Source organism: Glossina fuscipes, unplaced genomic scaffold (genome assembly GCF_014805625.2).
Source record: "Glossina fuscipes isolate IAEA_lab_2018 unplaced genomic scaffold, Yale_Gfus_2 59, whole genome shotgun sequence".
NCBI lineage: Eukaryota > Metazoa > Arthropoda > Insecta > Diptera > Glossinidae > Glossina > Glossina fuscipes.
Genome location: NW_023998431.1, coordinates 3,131,258 through 3,153,011, shown reverse-complemented (window position 1 = coordinate 3,153,011; position 21,754 = coordinate 3,131,258). Strand labels below are relative to the sequence as shown.

The 21,754-nt window shown below is 32.7% G+C and overlaps 1 protein-coding gene across 9 annotated transcripts in view; it reads right to left on the bottom strand.

The window, feature by feature from the left end:
* The window catches only part of LOC119637492 (putative mediator of RNA polymerase II transcription subunit 26), a 74,896-nt gene that overhangs the window by 19,588 nt on the left and 33,554 nt on the right, over positions 1-21,754 (bottom strand). For all 9 annotated transcript variants that reach the window (XM_038033527.1, XM_038033521.1, XM_038033526.1 and 6 more), the window contains one exon: positions 3,354-4,061. In XM_038033527.1, coding sequence (XP_037889455.1) covers positions 3,354-4,061 — 708 coding nt within the window. The remainder of the gene's footprint in view (positions 1-3,353; positions 4,062-21,754) is intronic.

The window sequence follows — 21,754 nt, the reverse complement described above, 5'->3', positions numbered from 1 at the left end:
GAATTCTGAGACCTAAGTCTTAAAGCACTAGCATCTAAAGGCTTTCGGCTTTATTAAAAAACTTTACCGCACTTGAGATTTGAACCCACGACCACGGAGTTGCTGCTCGAGATTCTTGCGTACTCGGCCACTCAGGCGGATTCGCTTTTCTATTTGTTTCTTCTGCTGAAAGTTTTTCTTTTTCTGTCTTTCGTTTTATTCATATTTATAGTAAAGCATTGATATATATATATATATATATTACTTCGTTTAACGTGAATATTTTACTGGCTATTATGTCAGGTTTTAAGTTTTTTTTTACTGTTACTTATTATCAGTAGAAAAAGAGGTAAACAACAAATATTTTAAAAATAAAACGAAAAACCAGAAAATTGCACTTTTTATGGGTGACAAACAAAATAATTAAAAACTTTATTGGAATATATTCCAAAAAAAAAAAAAAACGAACGCAAACGCACGTAATACATAGAATACATTTTTTACTAAAGAATATGTGAATATTGGCACATCCACATTTTTGGATTACTTTGAAAACTGCAAAAAAAAAGCTGTGTTGGTCGCTTGGACAACCAGACATTCTCATTTAAGCACATTTTAAATTAGAAAAAAAAAAAAAATGTTTTCAAGAAACTGTTGTTGTTTTACTAATTGATTAATGATGAGTTCTGCTGTTAAAAAATAAATAAATGAAAAAGCTATGTTTCACCTCCTTCTTGAAAAACCAATTATCGCAAATTTTATGGTACAAATTTATTAGAGAATGATGGATTGGAATATGTTCCACCACCAATACTTCCAAGGTAGATAAAGGAGTCGAGAAATACTACGCTTGCATATGAGCTTTTGTTTTTTTTTGATCATGTGCTATTCTCGTAATCTCCGATATGCGCGCTTCACACATCCGATAAGAGAATCACATCATTGAATTGTGCCATTAATAACGAGTGAGAAAATTATATTCAGCTGCAAATGGGTCTTTTATGGCACCTGTTTTTTTTTTTTTTTTTTTTTATAACCGAAATATAAGGAGTATACACTCATTTTGTCAAAAGGTTTGCAACGCCCATAAAAACTCTTGATCAGCATCAAATTCCAAATCGATTTAACTATGTCCATCTATCCGTCTATGTATGTAATGTCTGTTGTAAACAAACATTTTCCTGGCCGCAAAAATCAAGCTATCGACTTCAAATTTGGCAGAAACATTGGAAGTTTTTGCACGCAGATTGGCATTGAAAATGAGCCAAATCAGTCAAAGGACAAACGCACAGCACCACGTAAATTGACAACACCTCTGTTTTTCAACGGTATAGCGCAAATAAATGTACAAAAATATAAACGCCTATTCTATGGGCGATGCTGTAACATCTATGCACAAAAAATGAAAAAAATTGACTACGCCTATCCTCCAATGTTATAGTGTATAAAAATTTGTCATATTTTTTCAATACCTTTAAAACACGCCGAAACAAGTTCCAAAAACCCCACAAATTATACAAATTCTTGGCCAGGTACAATTCTTGAATGCACCTAAACATGTCCGCCTGTTCGTCGGTCCATCTGTCTGTCTGCGTAACTTTGTAATATTTGTGGTAAACATTCTCCCGTTAGCGAAGATGAAGATATCGTATAAAAATTTGTAATTGACTTAAACATTTCAAAGGACACGCTTATAAACGCCCACATACCGCGGCGCCAAAAACTTTTATTTTGAAAATAGAAGAAATCAATTGCGCCCGCCAATATTATAGAGCATGAGAATTTTGTTCTTTTACCTCTTTTCGTATAAAAGACTCGGTCCCGACCGTATTTAATTTTCTTGCCTCTTATTATATTATATAATATTGGGTGAGCATCAAGGTCGATTTTTTCCAAGTGAAAGTTTTTACTGCTATATCTCATATCGTTTATGTAGTAATGGGCTAAAGATCCAATTTTTTTTTTTTTTTTTTTTTTTTTTGTTTTCGAAAGCAGAGATTTGGACCCAATGTCTTTCATCTTTTTACCAAATTCTGAAGCCGATGTCTTTATTCTTGCGGCCATGAAAATGTTCATCCTAGATATTATACAGACGGAGAGACAGATAGGTTAAATTGATTGAGGATCAAAAGTTTATATTTCAGATAGGATCTCTGAAATTTCTTTCGGAACGTTGCAAATATTTTGACAACATGTCCTTCGACAGTAAATATAAAAAGCTTTTATTTTTAAATGGGCGGTCTTCTCGAATTAAGACATAATTAAGTAAGTTTTTAATTATGCTTACTATTCATAAGCCGTGAAATACATTGATAAACTGGCGCATAGGAGTAACATTGTAACGAGAAGAAGCAAAGAAATGACGAGGATTAGGAAAACTTAGTCCAAATTTTGCGAAGAGAAACTTGAGAAATTCATGAGTAAATAAAAGCATACCCAGCCGCAAAAATAAAAACCCTGGTATGGAGTAAAAAAAAGTCCGTTCACTCATTTTCCTGTCGCAGAAGATACGCCCGGTGGTGGTCGGGAAGGCGTGTAGGTAGATACATAATAAATAATCAATAATAATTAAAAAAAGTTAGTTTACACTATGGCTTCTCTTACTTCCATTAACTTGAAAGTGGTACATTAAAGGACCTTCACTTTTTCTCATTTAAGAAAATGTCTAGGGAGATTTTTGGATTCTCAACTATTTTCTATTTTTTTTTTCCTTCGGTGCTGTAAAAGGGATAACTCGTCAGCTTTCCATATTAGGCACTCCTACTAAAGCACCACGTGCCTAAAAAACCAATTGATATATGTGAAGCATATCAGACGACCATAGCAGAAGGAGCTTCAGCAGAAACTGCTTAATAAAGAATATGAAAGTTATGCATAAACGGACCGATCAAGGGCAATATTTTGTTTAAGAGCAATATTTATTTTCATTATAACATGATGAGACTGAAAATCCCATAAGGCGTGAAATTAAACAAAACAACAAAATACTAAAATATATACTTCGGCCAGCAACAGGGAGAGTAAGCATTTACCTCATTTCAGAAAACTTAACATCTTTTAATTTTCATGGAGAGAACGCTTTCTTAATTAAGATAAGGGTAACCACCATTTTAAAGGAGCACTCGAGAGATAGGGAGATCATCGAAACCGAAAATCAAGAACGTGATCTGCTTACTAGAAAGTTCACTGCACTGTTCTTAAGATAAGTTTATGGGAAAATGTATGACCTAAAAACACACACAACGTTTTTAATTTTGATAAATGTAGCGTATGTTGTACTACAGCAACAAATTCAAAGCATTTTAGAAAAATGTAAAGTTCGAAAGGAAAATTTTTCCGTTGCGATACAATCGCAAGGTAGAGGCAGAACTTACCTTCGACGTTAGAAGCTATTAAGCGGGATCCGTAACAATAAACGACTTCTTCTTGTAGCCAATCGTTAACTACAAATGCTGTGGTGTTATGTCTTTGATGATTATGGTTTGCATTGATTCCTGATGTGGTCGCTGCTATTGGAGCGACTGTTACTGTTGCTCCTGTTGCTGTTATGGCGGCATTAATATTATTGTTAATGTTGTGATTATGATTAATATTATTATTATTATTATTGTTATTATTACGATTGTTGCCACTACTTTTAGGGTTATTGTCTTGACGTTTGCTCGAGTTACGTGATTTACGTTTAATATTACTGACACTATTTGCATTTTGGCCGTTACTGATTGGAGCCGCTGCTGTTGATATGCCGGAATCCGAAGAATTATTCTTTTGGACTTGCGGCTGCTGTAATCGTTGTTGTTGTTGTTGTTGTTGTGTATGCGTTTGTGGTAACGGCATTTGCGGCGATTGTTGCTGTTGTTGTTGTTCTTGCTTTGGTAGTGATTGGAATTGTTGCTGTTTTTGTTCTGTTAATGGTTGGGGTTGCTGCTGTCGCTGCTGTTGCTGTTGATGATAATTATGTTGATGCTGATTATTATTATTATTCTGATTATTGTTAAGGTTATTATTGTGATTTTCTTTATGATGTTGTTTTGTTGTAATAGGATGACTTGCTTTGCTGCTATTACGTTGCATAGTACCATCTGCAAGAAAATATAAGAGAATTTTATGAAAAAATTATTTGATTCATATTTTATATCTGATTAAAAATAATCTGCTTCTTTTTTTATTATTTATAAAAATTTTTCTTTTATTTTTAATTTTTTTTTTTTTTTTTAATGTATTATTTTCCATTTTAATTCACTATTTTATTAAGCCATTTCGTTTAGTCATTGTAAGCAAAAATAAAAAAGGAAATTAATTGCCTTTTAAGGCTTGAAAATCTATAAATAATTTTACAATCAATAGGGAAAAAAATAATCAAAAGCAGTGACGAATTTTCATATGAAATAATGATTCATTCATTTGCAACCAAATTAACTGCTGCCTTTTATACACCATATAATGTATATGTATATGCATGTGTAACGTGTGTATATAAAGTATATCGTGTGTATACATATAGTATTGCTTGTGCGCTTGTTTCTCTAATTGTCAAAGAAATTTTATTCACATATACAGTACATTGCTGTGTGATTTTCGCAAAACATGACAATATTTTCCCATAACTTTTAACGCCTGCCAGTTTAAACTTGAAATCTGAAATTTTATTGAAACACACACCCATACTTGATATATGAAAAAAAAAAAAAAAAAAAGAACGGGGCTGGACACATGCAAAGTTTATAATATTTTTTTTAATCTTAATTTATATAATTTATTCAACAAAGGTGCCCACTCTCTCCTCTCGGCTCATTCCTCTCTTTATATGTATTTATAATGTATAAGTGAATTTCTCCAAGATTTCCTTAAACAAATGATTGGTTGCTGTTACGTTTACTTTAGCTGGTTTTTATTATATGAATTATAATAATAAAGCAGAATGAATATTTTGGTTAATTTTTTGTTTTTATTATTGAACTTGAATTGCATTTTTATATATAAAAAACTTTGCCAGTTTATTGAACTTGAATATTACAAAAACAATAAAGTAATTGCTTCTCTGCTTACCACATACACGTAAACGTAATATATTTATAACGAAAGAAAGTATGTTAACTTTTTCACACTCGTTGCACCGTTATGTCTAACTATTATATTATAAAATACGCGTTCCATCACCTAATTAATGCCACTTACCTACTTTAAATAAAAAGCAAAGAAACTTTCAAATTCAAAAAAAGACGTTCACTTTTAGAACCAAAGCATAACGATGGGAAGGAAAGAAGGTGGAAAGATATTTCAATTTTGCCATTCCGTGTGTTGTGCTTGAATGGTCAAATAAATTCACGATTGAAACCAGTCTGCCAGTTTTCATCGTCATCATCATCATAATCATCATCATCATCATTATCATCATCATTATCATCACTGCTAATGTCATTGTCTTGATAGCAGCAGAGAATGCAGTGATGCTAACCCGTTTCCCTAGGGGAGTTTTACTTAGGGGGGCGAATTTCTTCGCTTTTATTGGTGATAAAACACAACAATAAGTTGCAAATGTACAGTATATGGTTGAAAAATGGCAATAAAACATATTTCAAAATATTTAATAACTATAGTAGATTTTCAATATAAGAATTTTGATCGCTAACTGAATGGGGAGCGTTATAGTCGGCCAAGACGAACGTTTAGATACACTCCACCGTCGCGTTTGGGACAGTTATTCACTTGTACTGGTAATAATACGCTAGACATTACACATTATCCAAATTTGCCACTAAACTTAATTTACTGCTTAGAAATTTTATTATTTTTCAATTTCCGTCATAAAAACCTAAAAAATAGACTTTCACTCTTTATATAAGCGTTTGGTTTTCATGATGACCCTGTTATATATCAGGATCTAAAAAATAGGCCTATATGATCCAAACACATTACTATTAGTTTTCTTGTTTAATTTATTACTCTATGAACCAGTTTTCGTCGTAAAATATTCATCGTTAAACATTTTTCTGAAGAGCTAAGTATTTGCGAGAAATCTTATATAGGGAGTGGGGTCCAAGAAATGTAATTCATTTTTTATCAGACAAATTGCTATCATGAACAAACTATCTTATAATGTTAACAATTCGCATATAAGAGTTTATATATCCTGAGACTCCTTAGTTATGGTGATATCCAAAAAAATAAACATACGAGGTCCAAATTCGGTAATGTTGATTTCTATGTCAACTTATTATTATGAATTAATTTTCACCATGAATTATTGAAATAATGATACCTCTTTACCATATAATGATTCGTTTATCGGTTATGCGAGCGTGTTCAAAAAATTATCTCAGCACGCCCAATCAAATTTCTTACACAAATTTAGAATGTCGAAATACTCTTGCTCAGCGACTTTTGTCGAGAAATTTTCTTTCATATAATAACTTTTCAAAATAAAGCATTATGTAGGAAGGTGATGTGGTGGTCGAAAGAGTGGACCGATCCAAAACAATTTCAATACCGTTCGTCCTTTCATTCGATCGAAGCAACTCAGTATACCAAAAAGGACAGACAGACACACAAACTCAGATCGATTCAAGTAGTAATTCTGAATCGACCGGATCTACCTCATGTTCTATATATACCCGCACAAACTTAATATATCCTGCGCCACAAGTGGTGTAGGGTATAAACACAATGTCAGCGAAAGGTAATGCTTAACTTTGCAAGGCTTTTTTTCTACTAATTAAAAAAAAAAATCTTTCTTTATGTAAATTTTTTCTTTCTCTGCTAACAAAGCAATTCTTATCACGTCTTAATGCAATTAAAAGATTATTTTTCACTTCTTTTTTTTTTTGTAAAATTTCACCTGCAATTTTGCTTTTATGCTAGATAAAGTAACAGAGGGTTCCTATACACATCGTATATAAATAATCCGAGCAAGACCAAGGTCACATTAAATGTATTATGGTATATCTTTATTTTATTTGGTTTGATTTTTTTTCTTTTCAACGATAAAAAGTGCTATAGCGAATGTCATGGCTTGTTTTTAGCTGATTTAATTAAATTTCAATATTATAATTTTTCACTTCTAAAGAAAGAAAAAAGAAATTCTGTCTTTTTTTATATGTTAATCAGAGAAATTCTCAAGGTCTGTTTTTATTTTATTTACTTTTTTGTGTGTTACTGCGGTTTTCTTTGTGTTTGTTATTATTATTATTTTTTTATTTATTTTTTTTTTTTTTTGTCTCTTTTTTTATAATATAGGAATTCTGTTAGAGGTCGTAGAAAGTTTTTTTTTATTCTATTTGCTATATATCAGAAACAGGTAGTAGCTTAAGTCATACAAAATGAAGTATTGTAGGTTTTCATACAATTCATAAGTAATTGCCCAAATCAATATATTTCAGTATCGTAGCCTATTTTGTGCGATTTCTTCAAGATTCGAAATACAAAATTCAATTACATTAAAATATCTAACAATAGAAAATCAATCAATTAGCTAAGCTTCTTTTCAAGCGCATCCAATTAACGTTACAAGCAAGTTAAATTAAACGGTCAACGGTTCGCCAAGAGAACCCTTTCAACTTTTAAAAGAAAAGTTGCGATAGAACGGTAAGGACGGAAGTTTGATATGGTCGTGACAGACTCCTTCGACAACTCCGCGTCCGCGTAAGTATAAAACGCATTGCATGGCGCTATGATGATTGACCGTTTTTCAAGAATAAGAAGGGAAAACAGGCTTTTTAGTTGGCAGTTTCCAAATTTGAGAAGAGATCATATGTAGTTGTTTTACTTATTACCTTATCATTCAATGTTCATCTATAAGCAGGTATTAACATATGTAAATGTAGATAGATAGGAAATAATATTCATTTCTTTGAAAAAAAAAAAAAAAAACAAACCAGTGACGAGAATTTTTTATTTATACCCATCGCGATTATCCTTAAAAAGACAAAAAAAATTAAAAAAACTCCAATTTCATGCTCTTTACTAAGGAATGGGCGCGGCTGTGGGCGTTGTAGGCATGTTTTAAAAAGTTTAGATCGCTTCCAGATTCTTTTGTAAATTTCTAAGCGATATTTATATTTTCGCTAACCGGAGAATGTTTACCACAAATACTACACGGGTGGACAAACGAATAGGCGGGACACGTTCTACATTTGAAACTGGCCAATAATTATAGAAGAATACTTCACGGGGTTTTTTAATTTTTTCCTGCGCCTTATGAAGGTATTTAAAAGCAACTTAAATTTTGACACATTATCATATTGAGTAGGCGTGGTAAATTTTTTCCATCTTTGTATAATTGCTTGTGAACTTATTTGCTGTAGTTCTTGACTAACAGGTAAAAAATCAATTTTTTATTCCTTTTGCAAAACGAAGATCATCTCAGTTTGCGTAACACCGTAGGCGTGTCCATTTAAACAATTTATCCCATTTTCAATGCCAACTTGCATGCAGAATCTTTCAATGTCTTCACCAAATTTGAAGTCAACAGCTTTATTTTTGAGGCCAGGAGAATATTTAAAACAGGCATAACGCCGAGACGTACAGACGGACATGTTTAAATCGATTGCGAATTTGACTATGTACATTTTGTGGGCTCCCTGTTAGTTATCTTCTGGGCGTTGCAAATGTTTTGACAAAATGAACATAGCACCCATGCTTGGGTGATGGATATAACAACGCTAAACAAAACTTTCGAACAAAGAAATGAAAAAGCGATGTATGGTTTCAAAGGAGACTCTACATATTATGTAAGGCCAAACGTAGGCAATACATACGCCTTCCTTAGGTATTGCGTGGGCAAATGCATAGTGAAGTTATTGGAATGATTTCTACTTGATTTGAAAACTTTATTTAAAGTGTAATACAGAAATTTGATATGATATTTTTTCCTCATCTCTCTCATCCGATCAGTTCGGAAAGTCAATAAAACCACGATTCAATGGCGAACCAGAATTACGAAAAAGTGGAGTTTCCTCGGGGAGCAAAACTTTAATTCCCTTTACTTGGGTTTCAATAAGAGCACTTCAAAAATCACTTCTAGATTTTAAAGGGCTTAACAATCTGAAGGCCAATCAAACAGGCTTAGGCTAAAGGGTTGAAATGTTCGCGCAACGTTAGCTGCACTCTGTATGAATCAAAGGTCACGTCGTTCATATTGTTGGATAAGTCGACTTTTTTATTCAATAGAGAAAAATAGGAGTTCCGTAAAGTATTACTACCCCTTTGCAATCATCAAAGAAGGACGTTTGGAAATTGGATCGCACTTCAGTTAAAGGAGAGCTTAATGAACCGGTGGCCTGTTGCTCCTATACTCTTATGTTTGCTCTATAGTACAATAAAAAATACATCGATAACGTTATTTACGGCTTTTCATCCGACTATCATATCTTCATTTTCATGCATCATTTCCATATATCATCTTACGATAGTAGGCAGTCAAAATGAAATGTTCCAGTTCCCTATGTACATTATATAAATGTTTCTGTACTAATAAATTTCAATAACCCTTTCGTTCAAAAACATAAATAAATAAGTAAACCGTAAACAAAAATAAAAACGAATACGAAAACGAAAACGAGTATATTATTTCATACACAATATAAACAGACAGTTTCATTCAACTTTATGTATAAAACGAAAAGAAAAACAAAAGAAGAAAAAAAAAAAAAAAACAAGTGTAAGAGAAAGGGGAAGAGAAAGAGAAAGCGATAAAGAGGGATGTTGCGAGAAAGTGTGTATTTAAAAAAAAACGTGGTTGACTTAGCAATATTATCATCAGCATCATTACGATATTATAAACAGTATTAAATACAATAACAACAAGGTACGAACTGGTACCAGAAAATTAAAATAATTGATATATAAAACGCATTAAAATAATGATTAATTTCTTAAAAAGATTATTGTCAACTGGTAAGCTGGAGAAAATGGAATAAACACGATAAAAAGTTCAAATAGTAATGAAAACTTTACACAACAAACAATGCCACATATATAGCACGCATTATAAAGAGCAGTCAAATAATAATATAAAAGAGATTGTCTTAAAACTTTTTATATATGCAGCAAACAAAAAATATGAGGCAAATTTTTACTACATACACACAAACTGCCAATGAAACTTAATAGCAATCGAGAAAAAAGAGTAATCCCACAAACAAGTGGTACAAACAGATTTGTAAATCGACTCGATTTGGCTTTTTTCACTTTTTGACAAGTTTGCATATATAATAATACAAAAAATGCCTTTACGAATTATAAACGATTCGGCGACTTGAAAGAAATTTCACTCAACGCAACGATGACATATAGGGTTAAGCTTTGAAAAATCTTTCTTAATACGTATCATAAGTGTGTATGTGCACTTAATATTCATTCCTTCATGCATACGGTCTATAAAGCTTAGAACTTTTTAGTTTTGGAAGGTGCTTTCGCTTCTTAATCGAAGTAGAAAATATTATGAAATCATCGTCAGATCCTTAATTCATTACATGTCCGTTTAATTACCCTTTAATCTTAACTACTACTTTACATATCATGCATTTTGAAATGTTATTAAATACTCGAACAGCTTGTTCTCTTTTCTAAAAAAAAAAAAGTTTTTTAATTACCTCTTATATAAAAAAAAAAAAAAAATTATGTCATAATTGCGTTCTTTTTCTTTTTTTAATACAGCAATTGATGCCAAAACGGAAGTGATGATAATAATAATAACATAAAAAAAAAAAAATAATAATAATAATAATATATTCTGTAATAAAAATGTAAATTGAATTTTCTGTTTGTAATTAAAAAACAAAAAAACCACTTTCATATACACGGCAATTTGATCGCTCTTCCTACCGATCGCTTAATATAGTCCAACCAAAGGAAATCATCAACGCATTAAATATTACTTATGTATATATATCCTTTATACTGGATACTGTATTCAATTAGGTTGTAATTTGAAATGTCTGGGAGTGCATTTAGATACAAAGTTAACATTCGTGAAATACCTTAAGATGGTTTCGGATAAAGCGCTGTCAACCACAACCATTCTGAGCAAAATTATGTCAAAGGTGAGCGGGCGAAAACTGGCGGGGTGAAAATTTAGATGTAGTGTACCCTACGCCCAAATGATTTATGACGCGCCAACTTGCGGGGAGAAGCTCGAAATGTGTTCAAAGCTACGCATCTTGAGAAAGATATCGACCTGGCGCAGAGTTTCGACAGCAGCGATCTTGGCTGAAATATTACTCATCGAGCTACTATTGAACGAGCAGCGAAGACTTAAGATTGCCAACCGACAGATAATGTTGACAGAATGGCAGCTGTGATGAAAAGCTATCTCAAAAGGAGGGTAAACCTACACCCTTACCCCAAACGTAGAAAAACGGGTGCGGGGGAAACACGGACAAGAAAAATTTTTCCTAACCAAGATTTTCATAGATTATGGAAATTTTTAGATTTATTTGTTCCGTTTCAACTTACGACCAGACAACGCATGTGACCTGTGCTAAGGCACAAACGACGAGACGCAACACAATGTATGCGTCTGTCCGAGGAAGAGGTTTTTCAGACCTTTGGAAGTAGAAGTTACGTCAGGCAACCTAGTAACGGTCATGTTAATGGACACCAAAAGATGAAAGATATGCGCCGGCTTTTTTCAAGACACGTTTCGATATAAGGCCGCACGAAGGCGGCTTCCGGGCCTCTAATCTCAGGCGAGAGCTGGGAAGGTAGGATCAAGAATGTATAAGGGTCCATACCTCGAAGATATTCGAAAGTGAAGAGCCACTAGTTGCTAGTGCGCTGCCACTACGGTCATTGAAAAAAAACACCTACGCATGGCCTATGCATACATACTCATAGGATATGCCTTTACTCTCTCCCACTGTTCAATTGCTTACTCACAGTTCGTCTGAGCAATGCTTCCATTCTTCCAATGAATGAATGAAAGTAGAACTGGCCGTATCTATGTACCATGGACTATGTATTTGAGAATTTTATTAAGAAAAATGTTGATGCCCTAAACTAAAATTTCTAAAATATTCCGGACATCATTTTGAAAAAGAATTTAATCTGAAAAAAAAAGTAAAAGGGTTAAAAAAGTTCGACTGTCTTTTTCTATATCTGCCGCATTTATCTTCAAGAAACCGAAAGAAATGAAATTTCGACAGCTGGTATAGAAAACATCGATTTATTGTAGAAAAATATATGTGTATATATTTATATATACATTTTCATATAAAAGGTATAAGCAATATTATTATTAGCAAAATAAACCTAAAATTGAAACATCCAGGCGGACCTATTAATCACAAGCCATTTAAGCGCAATCGAGCTTTAATGCGAGCTTAACATGCTTTGGAAGAATAACCATCCCATTACCTAATCATAATATAAAATCGTCAATTAATTTTGCTTATATATATTGTTGCGAAAATCCCAAATCCAGTTAATGTCAATTAAGTAATTTTCCCTAATAATAAACTCCTTAAAGAAGGAAAAACCAAATGCACATTCGCAGGTGCGTCATGCGGCTGCAGGCCGATGAAAACGCTTAGAGGAAAAGCAGGCTGAGATTAAAAATAAAACCATAAATTTGGGTATAGTGCCATGCATGTAAAAATGTATATAATTAGAATATTTGTGGAAGGGAGAGTTAGTCGGGCAAGAACATGAAGAAGAAGTTGAGAGTACGGCCAAAATAAATCGTGAATAATCCCACATTTAAGGAACATAATTGTAAATAAATGATCCTACTGTTAAGGAATATAATTGTAAATCAAAGAACTTTGAAGTGTATTTCTCTTGAACAAAATATCCACGATCTAGTGGTACGGACTGTATCTTACAAAAGCGAATTTTATAAGAATGTGTTAGTATCTAAACTATCACAATTCGCATAGAAAAAGAGTACAAATGCGCTCATTCACCATACGAGAAAAGGGAAGAGGAGTGTACGAAAGCCAAAGAAAAATATCATTGCGAGATAACTTCATATATCTACGTATAGTTCCGAGGCAGGAATCGAATATATATTAAGCGTCCAAGATCAATGGTAGGATAATGTCCGATCGCCCTTATCATCAAGTTCACTGTTCGAAGTCTATCCGTTCTCACTTTAAGGGCATCGGTAATGCCATCGGCTGACAAGAGCAACGAAAAGTAATCAAGACTCTCCTCAGGGTAATTTCGCAAACTTCTTCCTTACTTCCTACATGCAGTTTCGACTATATATTGCATTTCTATGCATTACAAGAAATGCAATACACACACACTCTCTGCAACAGGTAATGAAAAAATATTAAATTAAAATAGCTACAGACTTTTTTCCCTACACATTCTGAAACCTTGTGGTTTTTAACACTGTTTTGAGTTTATTTTGTGTTTGTTTTCTTTTGTTTTTTAAAAAATTTTTTAATAGCTAACAACAAGTTATTCAAATTGTTAATGTTTGTTCAGATGTGTCTGTTAATTATAATAGTGCTGATCATGAAATATTCATCAAGTTTTATCAATGATGTGCTATTTTTTACAATAACGATCGTTAAAGTACATATGTTCATGAATTTGTCCTAGCAAACCAAACGGCCAGTGGTGTTTTTTAAGCAAAAGTCGATCGAAAACAACAACTTTGCGGGAACATTGCACCCTATATGCTATGAGTTTTGCTTTTTAAAAAAAAGCTATCTTCTTCTCCAGGACTCATATATAAAACAATTTCTTTAGTTTGCAAATGTATGACTAATTTGGATGGTTATTGCAACGCATGTACAACATTGAAAATGAAGAAGCAGTTCGCTTAGAAAATAAACTAACTAAGGTTTTTTCTTAGCTATGACTTGGCTCGAATCCTTATAATCGACAATAAATAGGCAGACGTGTTAGTAAGTCAACTGACATGTTTATCATTTACGATACTCAAAAATGATTTTTATGTTAATTCCAAACTTATTTTACATATAATTTTCATTTTGCACTTCACGTCGACTTTTGTGAAAATGTTGTGAAAATAATTGTATTTAAAAACACATTATTTGCTATTATATTCTATAAACAACATTCATAGTAGCGGTACGAATCTAAGCAACACCCTCAAGGACCACCCTCAAGGAGATAGAAATACTTTTAATTTAAAATAATTATATCCATACTACTTGCGGTACGAGGATATATTAAATTTGGGCGGATGTGCTCAGCACGAAGAAAGACCGAAAGAGGCCGAACTATCCTTCATTATGCCAAACTTAATTTATCCGTCTGTCTGCCCATCCTGATGTCTGTCCATGTATTCTTGAGCTTACCCCTCAGTTTGCAATTGGTCCAAAAATTTTAATGAAATCTCTTCTTACCTAAGGATGAATCCTATTGAAAATGATTCGGATAGGATTACAATTTCCGATCTCTTCTCAAATAGAGCCTTATTTTAAAAATTCGTTATCTGAGTAACTGTATTAAACCAATTCGTGTAGGGTCTTCAACGGTCGGCCGTAGCCCACTATTATGTTTTTATATGTTTCTTCAACAGATCTCAGTCAGTCTCTTCCTATCTAATGTCTGTTTATCGAATTTTGTCATAATTGGTACACACACACGTTATCGATGTTGAGAAAGGATTAGATCGGAAAACTTTTAGCAAACACTACTTTGAAAAGGTACTTGAAAAGATCGTTATATGGAAAACATTTTGCAATATTAATATTTCTCAAAAAGACAAATTGGATAAAAATAGTATTTTGTTATATTAAATTAAATGAACTTAGAACACTTGGATAGCAATGGATTACAATTTTAGTGACCCTCCCATATAAACACTTTGCAGCATTGTGTGATGAAAACTATGATGAAACCTTCTCCTGAATAGCGATTGCACATAGGAATGTTTTGTGGTGGATGTCTGAATGACTATATAGGTCTATTTTTCAGGAAACCTTCGTTACAACAGCTCGCATCAAACGTAACCCTTTATATGGCAAATCATTTGGACAATATGTAAAGAATGGTATTGAACGAATTGTTTAAAATACGTAATGGTCGACGGTGATGGTGTGACGGTAACGTTTGCTTTCAACTGCTTACCCGATAACATGATATATATATATTGCTTTACAGCATGCAAATTAATATAGAAAACGTTTTTTCAATGGCAGCCTCGATTAATCCACCCTAACGTAATTTTGCCTAGAATTGCTGTCATCAAGTAAAGATAAAATTTTCTAAAATTATTTGTTAGGATATTATAAAAGTTGAAAATAAATACATTACGCTCGTACCTTCCAGTAGGGATTTATTCCGAGCGCTTGGAAAAGCGTTTGAAATTTGACGTAAAGACTTTCCTCCAAGGAAAATAATATAATAATTTCTCCCTAATTCACAAACAGGTTCATAGAACAGTGTCAAAACATAGTGATGATGGGCAAGTGCACTCTGGAATTTTGCTTGATTATTTACTACTATGTCAAGCATAATACGACTTTGGATAGTTGATTTAATATAATCCTATGGAAGTTTATTTTCACCGAATACCAAGTTCTCTGTTAATAACGGTTAAAATTAGATAAATATATTATTGATTTCTTTACAATTCTGAACCAATCTATACAATACATACATAATAATACTACTTTGTTTCGATGTAAAAGAAGTTAATCAGCAGAGGCCTAAACTTTTTTTAGTTAAATAAACGAACATGTAGTGGTTTCATAAGTAAAAAATTGTACTTTTTTTAGTTCAGGAAAACAATGTCCAAGGCAACCGAAAAGCACATCAATTTTCAATTATTATGTATTTACTTTTGTAATAAATCACTTCCGGACAGTATTTCTTTGCTGAACAGTTGAATTTTCGTGAAGCTTCGCAACTTCTAAACTAAAAAGACTTTTTAAATATGTTATCTGGTTTCAGCAGCTTAAGCTTTATCTACTCTATCAAAAGATCATGAAAAATTCGAACATAATCATATTTACAGCTTATAAGCTTGATTAGAATCTAGAATATGTACGCAACGTCAAAGTTAATCAGTTGGAATTTAAATAAGACTTACAATCGTTAATAATTATAGAATTTCATATTTGCTTTATGATTATTTTATATGTAGCACGTCACTCAATAAATTCGTAGGATGGTATAGAAATACCACACATCTATTGACGAATCTATATGGTTTTTACATCGTTTGTAGAGAGTCAATTAAGCAACTGGAACCGGGTAGCTAATGATTCGGATGTCACGAAATTCTGATAAACGTTAATTAAAGATCGGCACTCTCAACATGTTAATGGTCAGAGTGCACCTATATGCCATCCTACAAAACTTATTGAACGATGTGCTGTATTGAGAATTGAGAATTTTCGAAAGCCCGTCACTGAAAAGCAAACATATATTGAATTTTATACAAATACACAGCCTTCGATTATCGCTAGATTCTGAAGTCGAATTTAACAATGTAATGATGTAAGTTTGTTCATCCACATGTACCCTTCCGGCGTGGTTATGGAAGGTTTACAACCTACAAAATTGATAAGTAAAAAATCAAGTTTGAAAACGTATCTGTTGCGCACATAAGAGCATGACTCATTCCAGCGATTAGCTTATAAAGCTTGATAAAAAAAAATATTTATTTAAAATTCTATCGTGAAAATAAGATTAAATGGAAACTTAACTGTGACAATTATCCCGAAAACATTATAATTTATTTTGTGTTTAGGATCAATCACAAATTCATATAGAGAGAGGGAATTTCTGATGTTCTATAAACGTGTTTAGTTTTAGACTATGATTAAGTTTTTCCAGAATCTGCTTTTTGAAGCTAAAAATCGGGCAAAAAGTGAGCTAAATCTCCTATAAAAAAAGGCAATATATTGAACCAAACTTTTCTTCTTTCTTTTTTAACCTCCATAAAATGCATCAGAAAACTAGAATCATGACCTCAACTAATATATGGCTGATAAGCAAAAAAAAAAAAAAAAGGAAAAAAACTTTCTATTTATCATTTATCACAAATTTATATAACCATTTACATAAAAAAAAAAAAGAAAAAAAAAGCTATCATAACATATGGTATTTTACGCCCAAGTCATGTAATTATAAATTAAGTGAAATTTGTAAAACACAACAAAAAAAAACGCTTGATTGTCAGCAAACCACTAAAGAAACAACCTAATCAAACCCAAACCAAAACCCAAAACCAGTTTTCAGTTTTCAATAAAAAGAGCTGAAGACGCAGAGACTTGAATGAAGATAAAATTTAGTGTTATTTTTTTCGGGTAACGTTTCAGAAAAAAAAAAAAAAAACAGAGGTAAACACACACAATGTCTCGAAAAAGGAAAGAAAACAAACTTGTTAAGAAAAGAAGTGAAAGTTTAAAGAAATCAATTTTATTCACGTACATTCAATATTGAGCAATAATAACAATAATTTTTAATGGCTTTTTATTTATTGTATTGTAATAAACTTGCAATGTGAGAAATCCACTTGAGTAAGGAGATTGACAAAAAACATGCCTATTAAGATTTATATTTAAGTTTATAAATTTAAATTAAAATAAATTATCTATAAATTAAAAGAGAACATTAATACACACTATTAGAATGGAAACGATCACACATGATCGTAAGGTCTTGTCACACTAAGCCGATGTAAATCGTTTGGCAATTTGAAAGACGTAACTGCAAATGCATTCATATAAAATTTCTTAGAAGATTCTCTCGGGAATAATGTAAGCGAAAGACAGGATTGCAGTAACGTATGCGCAACTCTCTTACTTAATCGAATAGAAAAAATGCCAGCGAGTTCTGATTTCAGAAAACGCTTTCCTCCTCTCCTATGATGGGCTATGGTTCGAGAATAACCTACATCAAGCTACGCTCAATATTATATTATTTAAATGCGTGTCGTACGATTATTTCCAAAAGTATCTTTTATTAATGGTAGCTAATGGTAGTAATGTACGAAAAAAGAAAATGTAAGAAGTAAAGCGAAATTTCAATGTATACAAAGGCTAATCCCGAGCCTTTTCATCACCTTTCTCTACATACGTAACTGTTTTCCAATTAGTATTATTGATTTATTCAGCGTATACAGGCGCTAACCATGGAACGCTCAAAATTGTATTTTCTTTCATCGCCTAGGCAGACACAAAAAGAAATTTCCTGTTGCGTATTGTGACTGGCGATGAAGAGTGAATCTACTACGGCAATTGCGAGTGCAAAAACTCATGGGTTAGCCCAGGAAAAACATCTACATTGACCCCAAAGCAGAATATTCCTGGTCATAAAATTTTGTTATGCATCAGCGCTGGAATCAGTGAGGCGTAATATATTATGAGTTGAGCTATAGCGCTTACCGCACCCAAAGTAATTCCCTTGCATGGCAATACCCGGCTCCGCTTAGCAAGGGTTGCCAATATCCTCTACTGATTACCACTTGCTCGGATCGATTCAGCATCGCTTAGCTGGCACGCGACGAATTTTCAACATGACTTACTATATGGTACCAACTTTTCTCATTGAAAATATGTTCAAAATACATGCAAGAACCTAATACTAATTAGTAGTCAAGAATATTAAGAGCCCTTTCCATACTAAGCGCCCGGTATAGACCATTTTTGCATTGTTTTTATTGTAAAACAAAATAATTAAACAAATTAATCAAATTATTGTCCATTGCTGGCTTCTACCTTTTCCCATCGCTCAATCGAATCTCGAATTTTGTGTCGAGAAAATATATCGTCATTTGAGACTATCTTCAAAATTTCCTAATTTGAGTATCGCCGCAAGAAACGATGCACTGTTCGAGCGAACAATTAATTATCTATTGAAACTCGTCTTTATAGGAGGAAGGAACAGCGGACAAGATAAGACATTCCGGCCAAACATTTCCTGATCAAGTTTTGGTATATGGGATCGAATGGGGTCCTTCGTACAGAAATCTCGCAATATCATGACCCTTGAAATAGTACGCCTACCTTTTGCTGCAGTTGCATCAATTATTATTGGTAGAGTTACTTAGCAATGACTTGATTCGTTGGATCAAGCCATAAAGTACCAAGCTCAGCTAACAAAGACTTGCTATTGTGCCAAGATGAGGGGGGAAATGATTAACAGATTAATTATAAGACCGTATTATTGTCATTAGCGTTATTACAGTAACAGCTGCGGCCTTTTAAAAATACTTGAAAAGCAAAAAGCAAACTATAGCTAGCTAATGTTTAAATATAAAGTTGCTTTCGAAAATCCATTTCGCCCCGCCGTGGAATTTTTGCCCACAAGTTCGCAAATACTTTTCTGAACAGAGCTAAAAAATCTGTTTTTATTGTTTTGTTTATCACAATCGCTGAAATGAATTTGCTTTACAATTGATTATGTGACATAATCTAAAATAGTTGAATCTACAAATATACGAAAACTAATAAAGTTTGGAAAAGTGCCAAAAAGAAGTCTGCCGCACTCATCACTTAAATGATTCTTAGATGCTTCTCAGTCGCTGGAATCGTAGGAAAACGTTATGTATTCTTCGAAACAAAAACAAGAACATAAACTAAATGCTCATCACGCGTAGAATAGTTTTTTTTTTATTCAAGACAATTTTATAAGGAGACAACATTATAAGGAGACAAAGTATGAAAATATGGCAGATTTCGTAACATTTTTTTGAATTTATAAAAATCTGGGTGCCCCAATTAGGAAATAAACATGATTAATTCGTTTAAAAAACATATGTCTATCTTATTTGCACACATACAGTCAAAAGTGCAATTGCAATTAACTACGACCTTGTTTTTTCCAGGACCCTCCGGTGTACCAAATTTCCTCAAAGTTTGCAGTCTCTAAATTAAATAGAAGAAAATAAGACGGCTAGATGGACAGACAAATGAAAGATCAAATGAAAGAGCGATTCAAATGAAGAACGACTGGAAAGTGCGTCTATCTCCAGTCGTCGTGACTGCTGCATAAATACATCCCCATAAACTTTACACATTATTCCACTACAGGTGGTCTAGGACATAAAATGTTTTTAACGAATTATTCTTTTTGTCACTACAAACAGCTGTTTTGTTTACTACAGATTACGCATCGATGATTAAACTCTGCACAGTCTGAGATTTTTTGTGAAAACAAGAAATAGAGTGAGGTCATTGACAATGACTTAACATGTATACTACGATTATTAGAAACTATATAAAAGAAGGACAATTTTTACATCACCTAAAGATTTCAATTATCTGCGGTCATCTTCTGGTCAAGAGGTAAGTTGACTCTCCGTTCGTTGGCTCGCTTGTCCAATACAATCTTTATTAAAACCTCCTTTGCAGAATACGGTGTATTTTATGACGACTACTGCTGGTGTTTCGTGATAGTGGCCTTCGTTGACGCAGTATTGAACAGTGTTGTAATTCTGTGATCACCAGCTGGTGGCTTGGTTTACATTAACATCGCGGAATATCAGAGCTTCTACATACGGCTGAATATTGAGCTTAAGATGAAGACACAATCAACCAACATATTACCTATTTGATAACCTAGTGCTAAGTATTCTATCTTACTCTTTTTAAACTGTAAAAAGGTTCACTGGATGTCACGTTTCTTCATCGCATTTCTTAATTTACCTTGCCGTCTGCAGATTTCGTTTACCGCTTTTAAAATAAGATTCTAATAATTTTTTGCAGTTTTCATTAAAACCTTGCGCGCTCTAACTTCTGTCCGATTACGGCAATATTGCAAAGAAAGTAAAATTGCTTTGCTCTCATTATAATCGTTTCAATAAGCAAGCAATTGAAGGTCTTCGGAAAATATTGCAACTTACACGATATTCATATGCATGTAATCAGATTATGCGATACTTTAAGTATTTAAAGGCATTTAAACTTCATGCCTGCAAGGGTTTTTGGTGTTACGAAGGCAAAGCAACATGATAGCTGACAAAAAATTTCCGCTACTGAAAGTCAAGTTTAGTGAAACTTCACGTTTAACAATCAGCCAGCCGCAGTAGATTATAACATAAAGCCTGGGTGCACGTTTAGTTTTTATTAAAAAAGAAAACGTACGCATCTTATTTTTCACCCACCACCACAAGAGCTTTCTTTTACTTTCCCAGTCGATGCATTTAAGCAAATTTCTATGCATGTGCATATAATAACAAAACCTCAAAACCATTATCTACTTTTATTTCATCTCAGTAATGCACAATACACTACACACTTTCTTTTATATTGAGCAAGGTCCAGCGCCAGACATGTACAAAAAAAAAAAAGAAGACTTAAATATAAACATTTATCGGAAAAAAAAAAAACGGAAAGCACACACAACAAAAATCGTTGCAAACCTCACCAATGATGCCAGACATTAAATAATAAGAAGTGACATATAAAAAAAATTGAAAAAAAAAATAAAATCAAAAAATTGAAAAAGAAAAAAAACGTCAATATACTTGCGCATGAATAAATTTAAATAATATATATATATAAATACTGTGATAAATAACAATAAATCTGGTTTACATGACAATGCTTGAAACCCACTTTCTAACAGCGTGGTAAAGTTTTTCAACACTATTGTTATAACAAGCGTTATATGAATTTCTTTGTTTAGCCATGTAAGTAGGTAACATGTATGTGTTGTTATGGTTTGGCTTGTGTTAATAAAACACAAAACCTTATTGAAATTTAAATTTTTCTTTTTCAAATACATTTACTTGCGGTTACATGAAATTTTGGTCAAGTGTTTTATGTATCGTGTAGAGAAGTTGGCATTTTGAGGCCAACAATGGCTTTTGTCTCTTTTTTTTTTTTTTTTTTTTTTTTTTTTT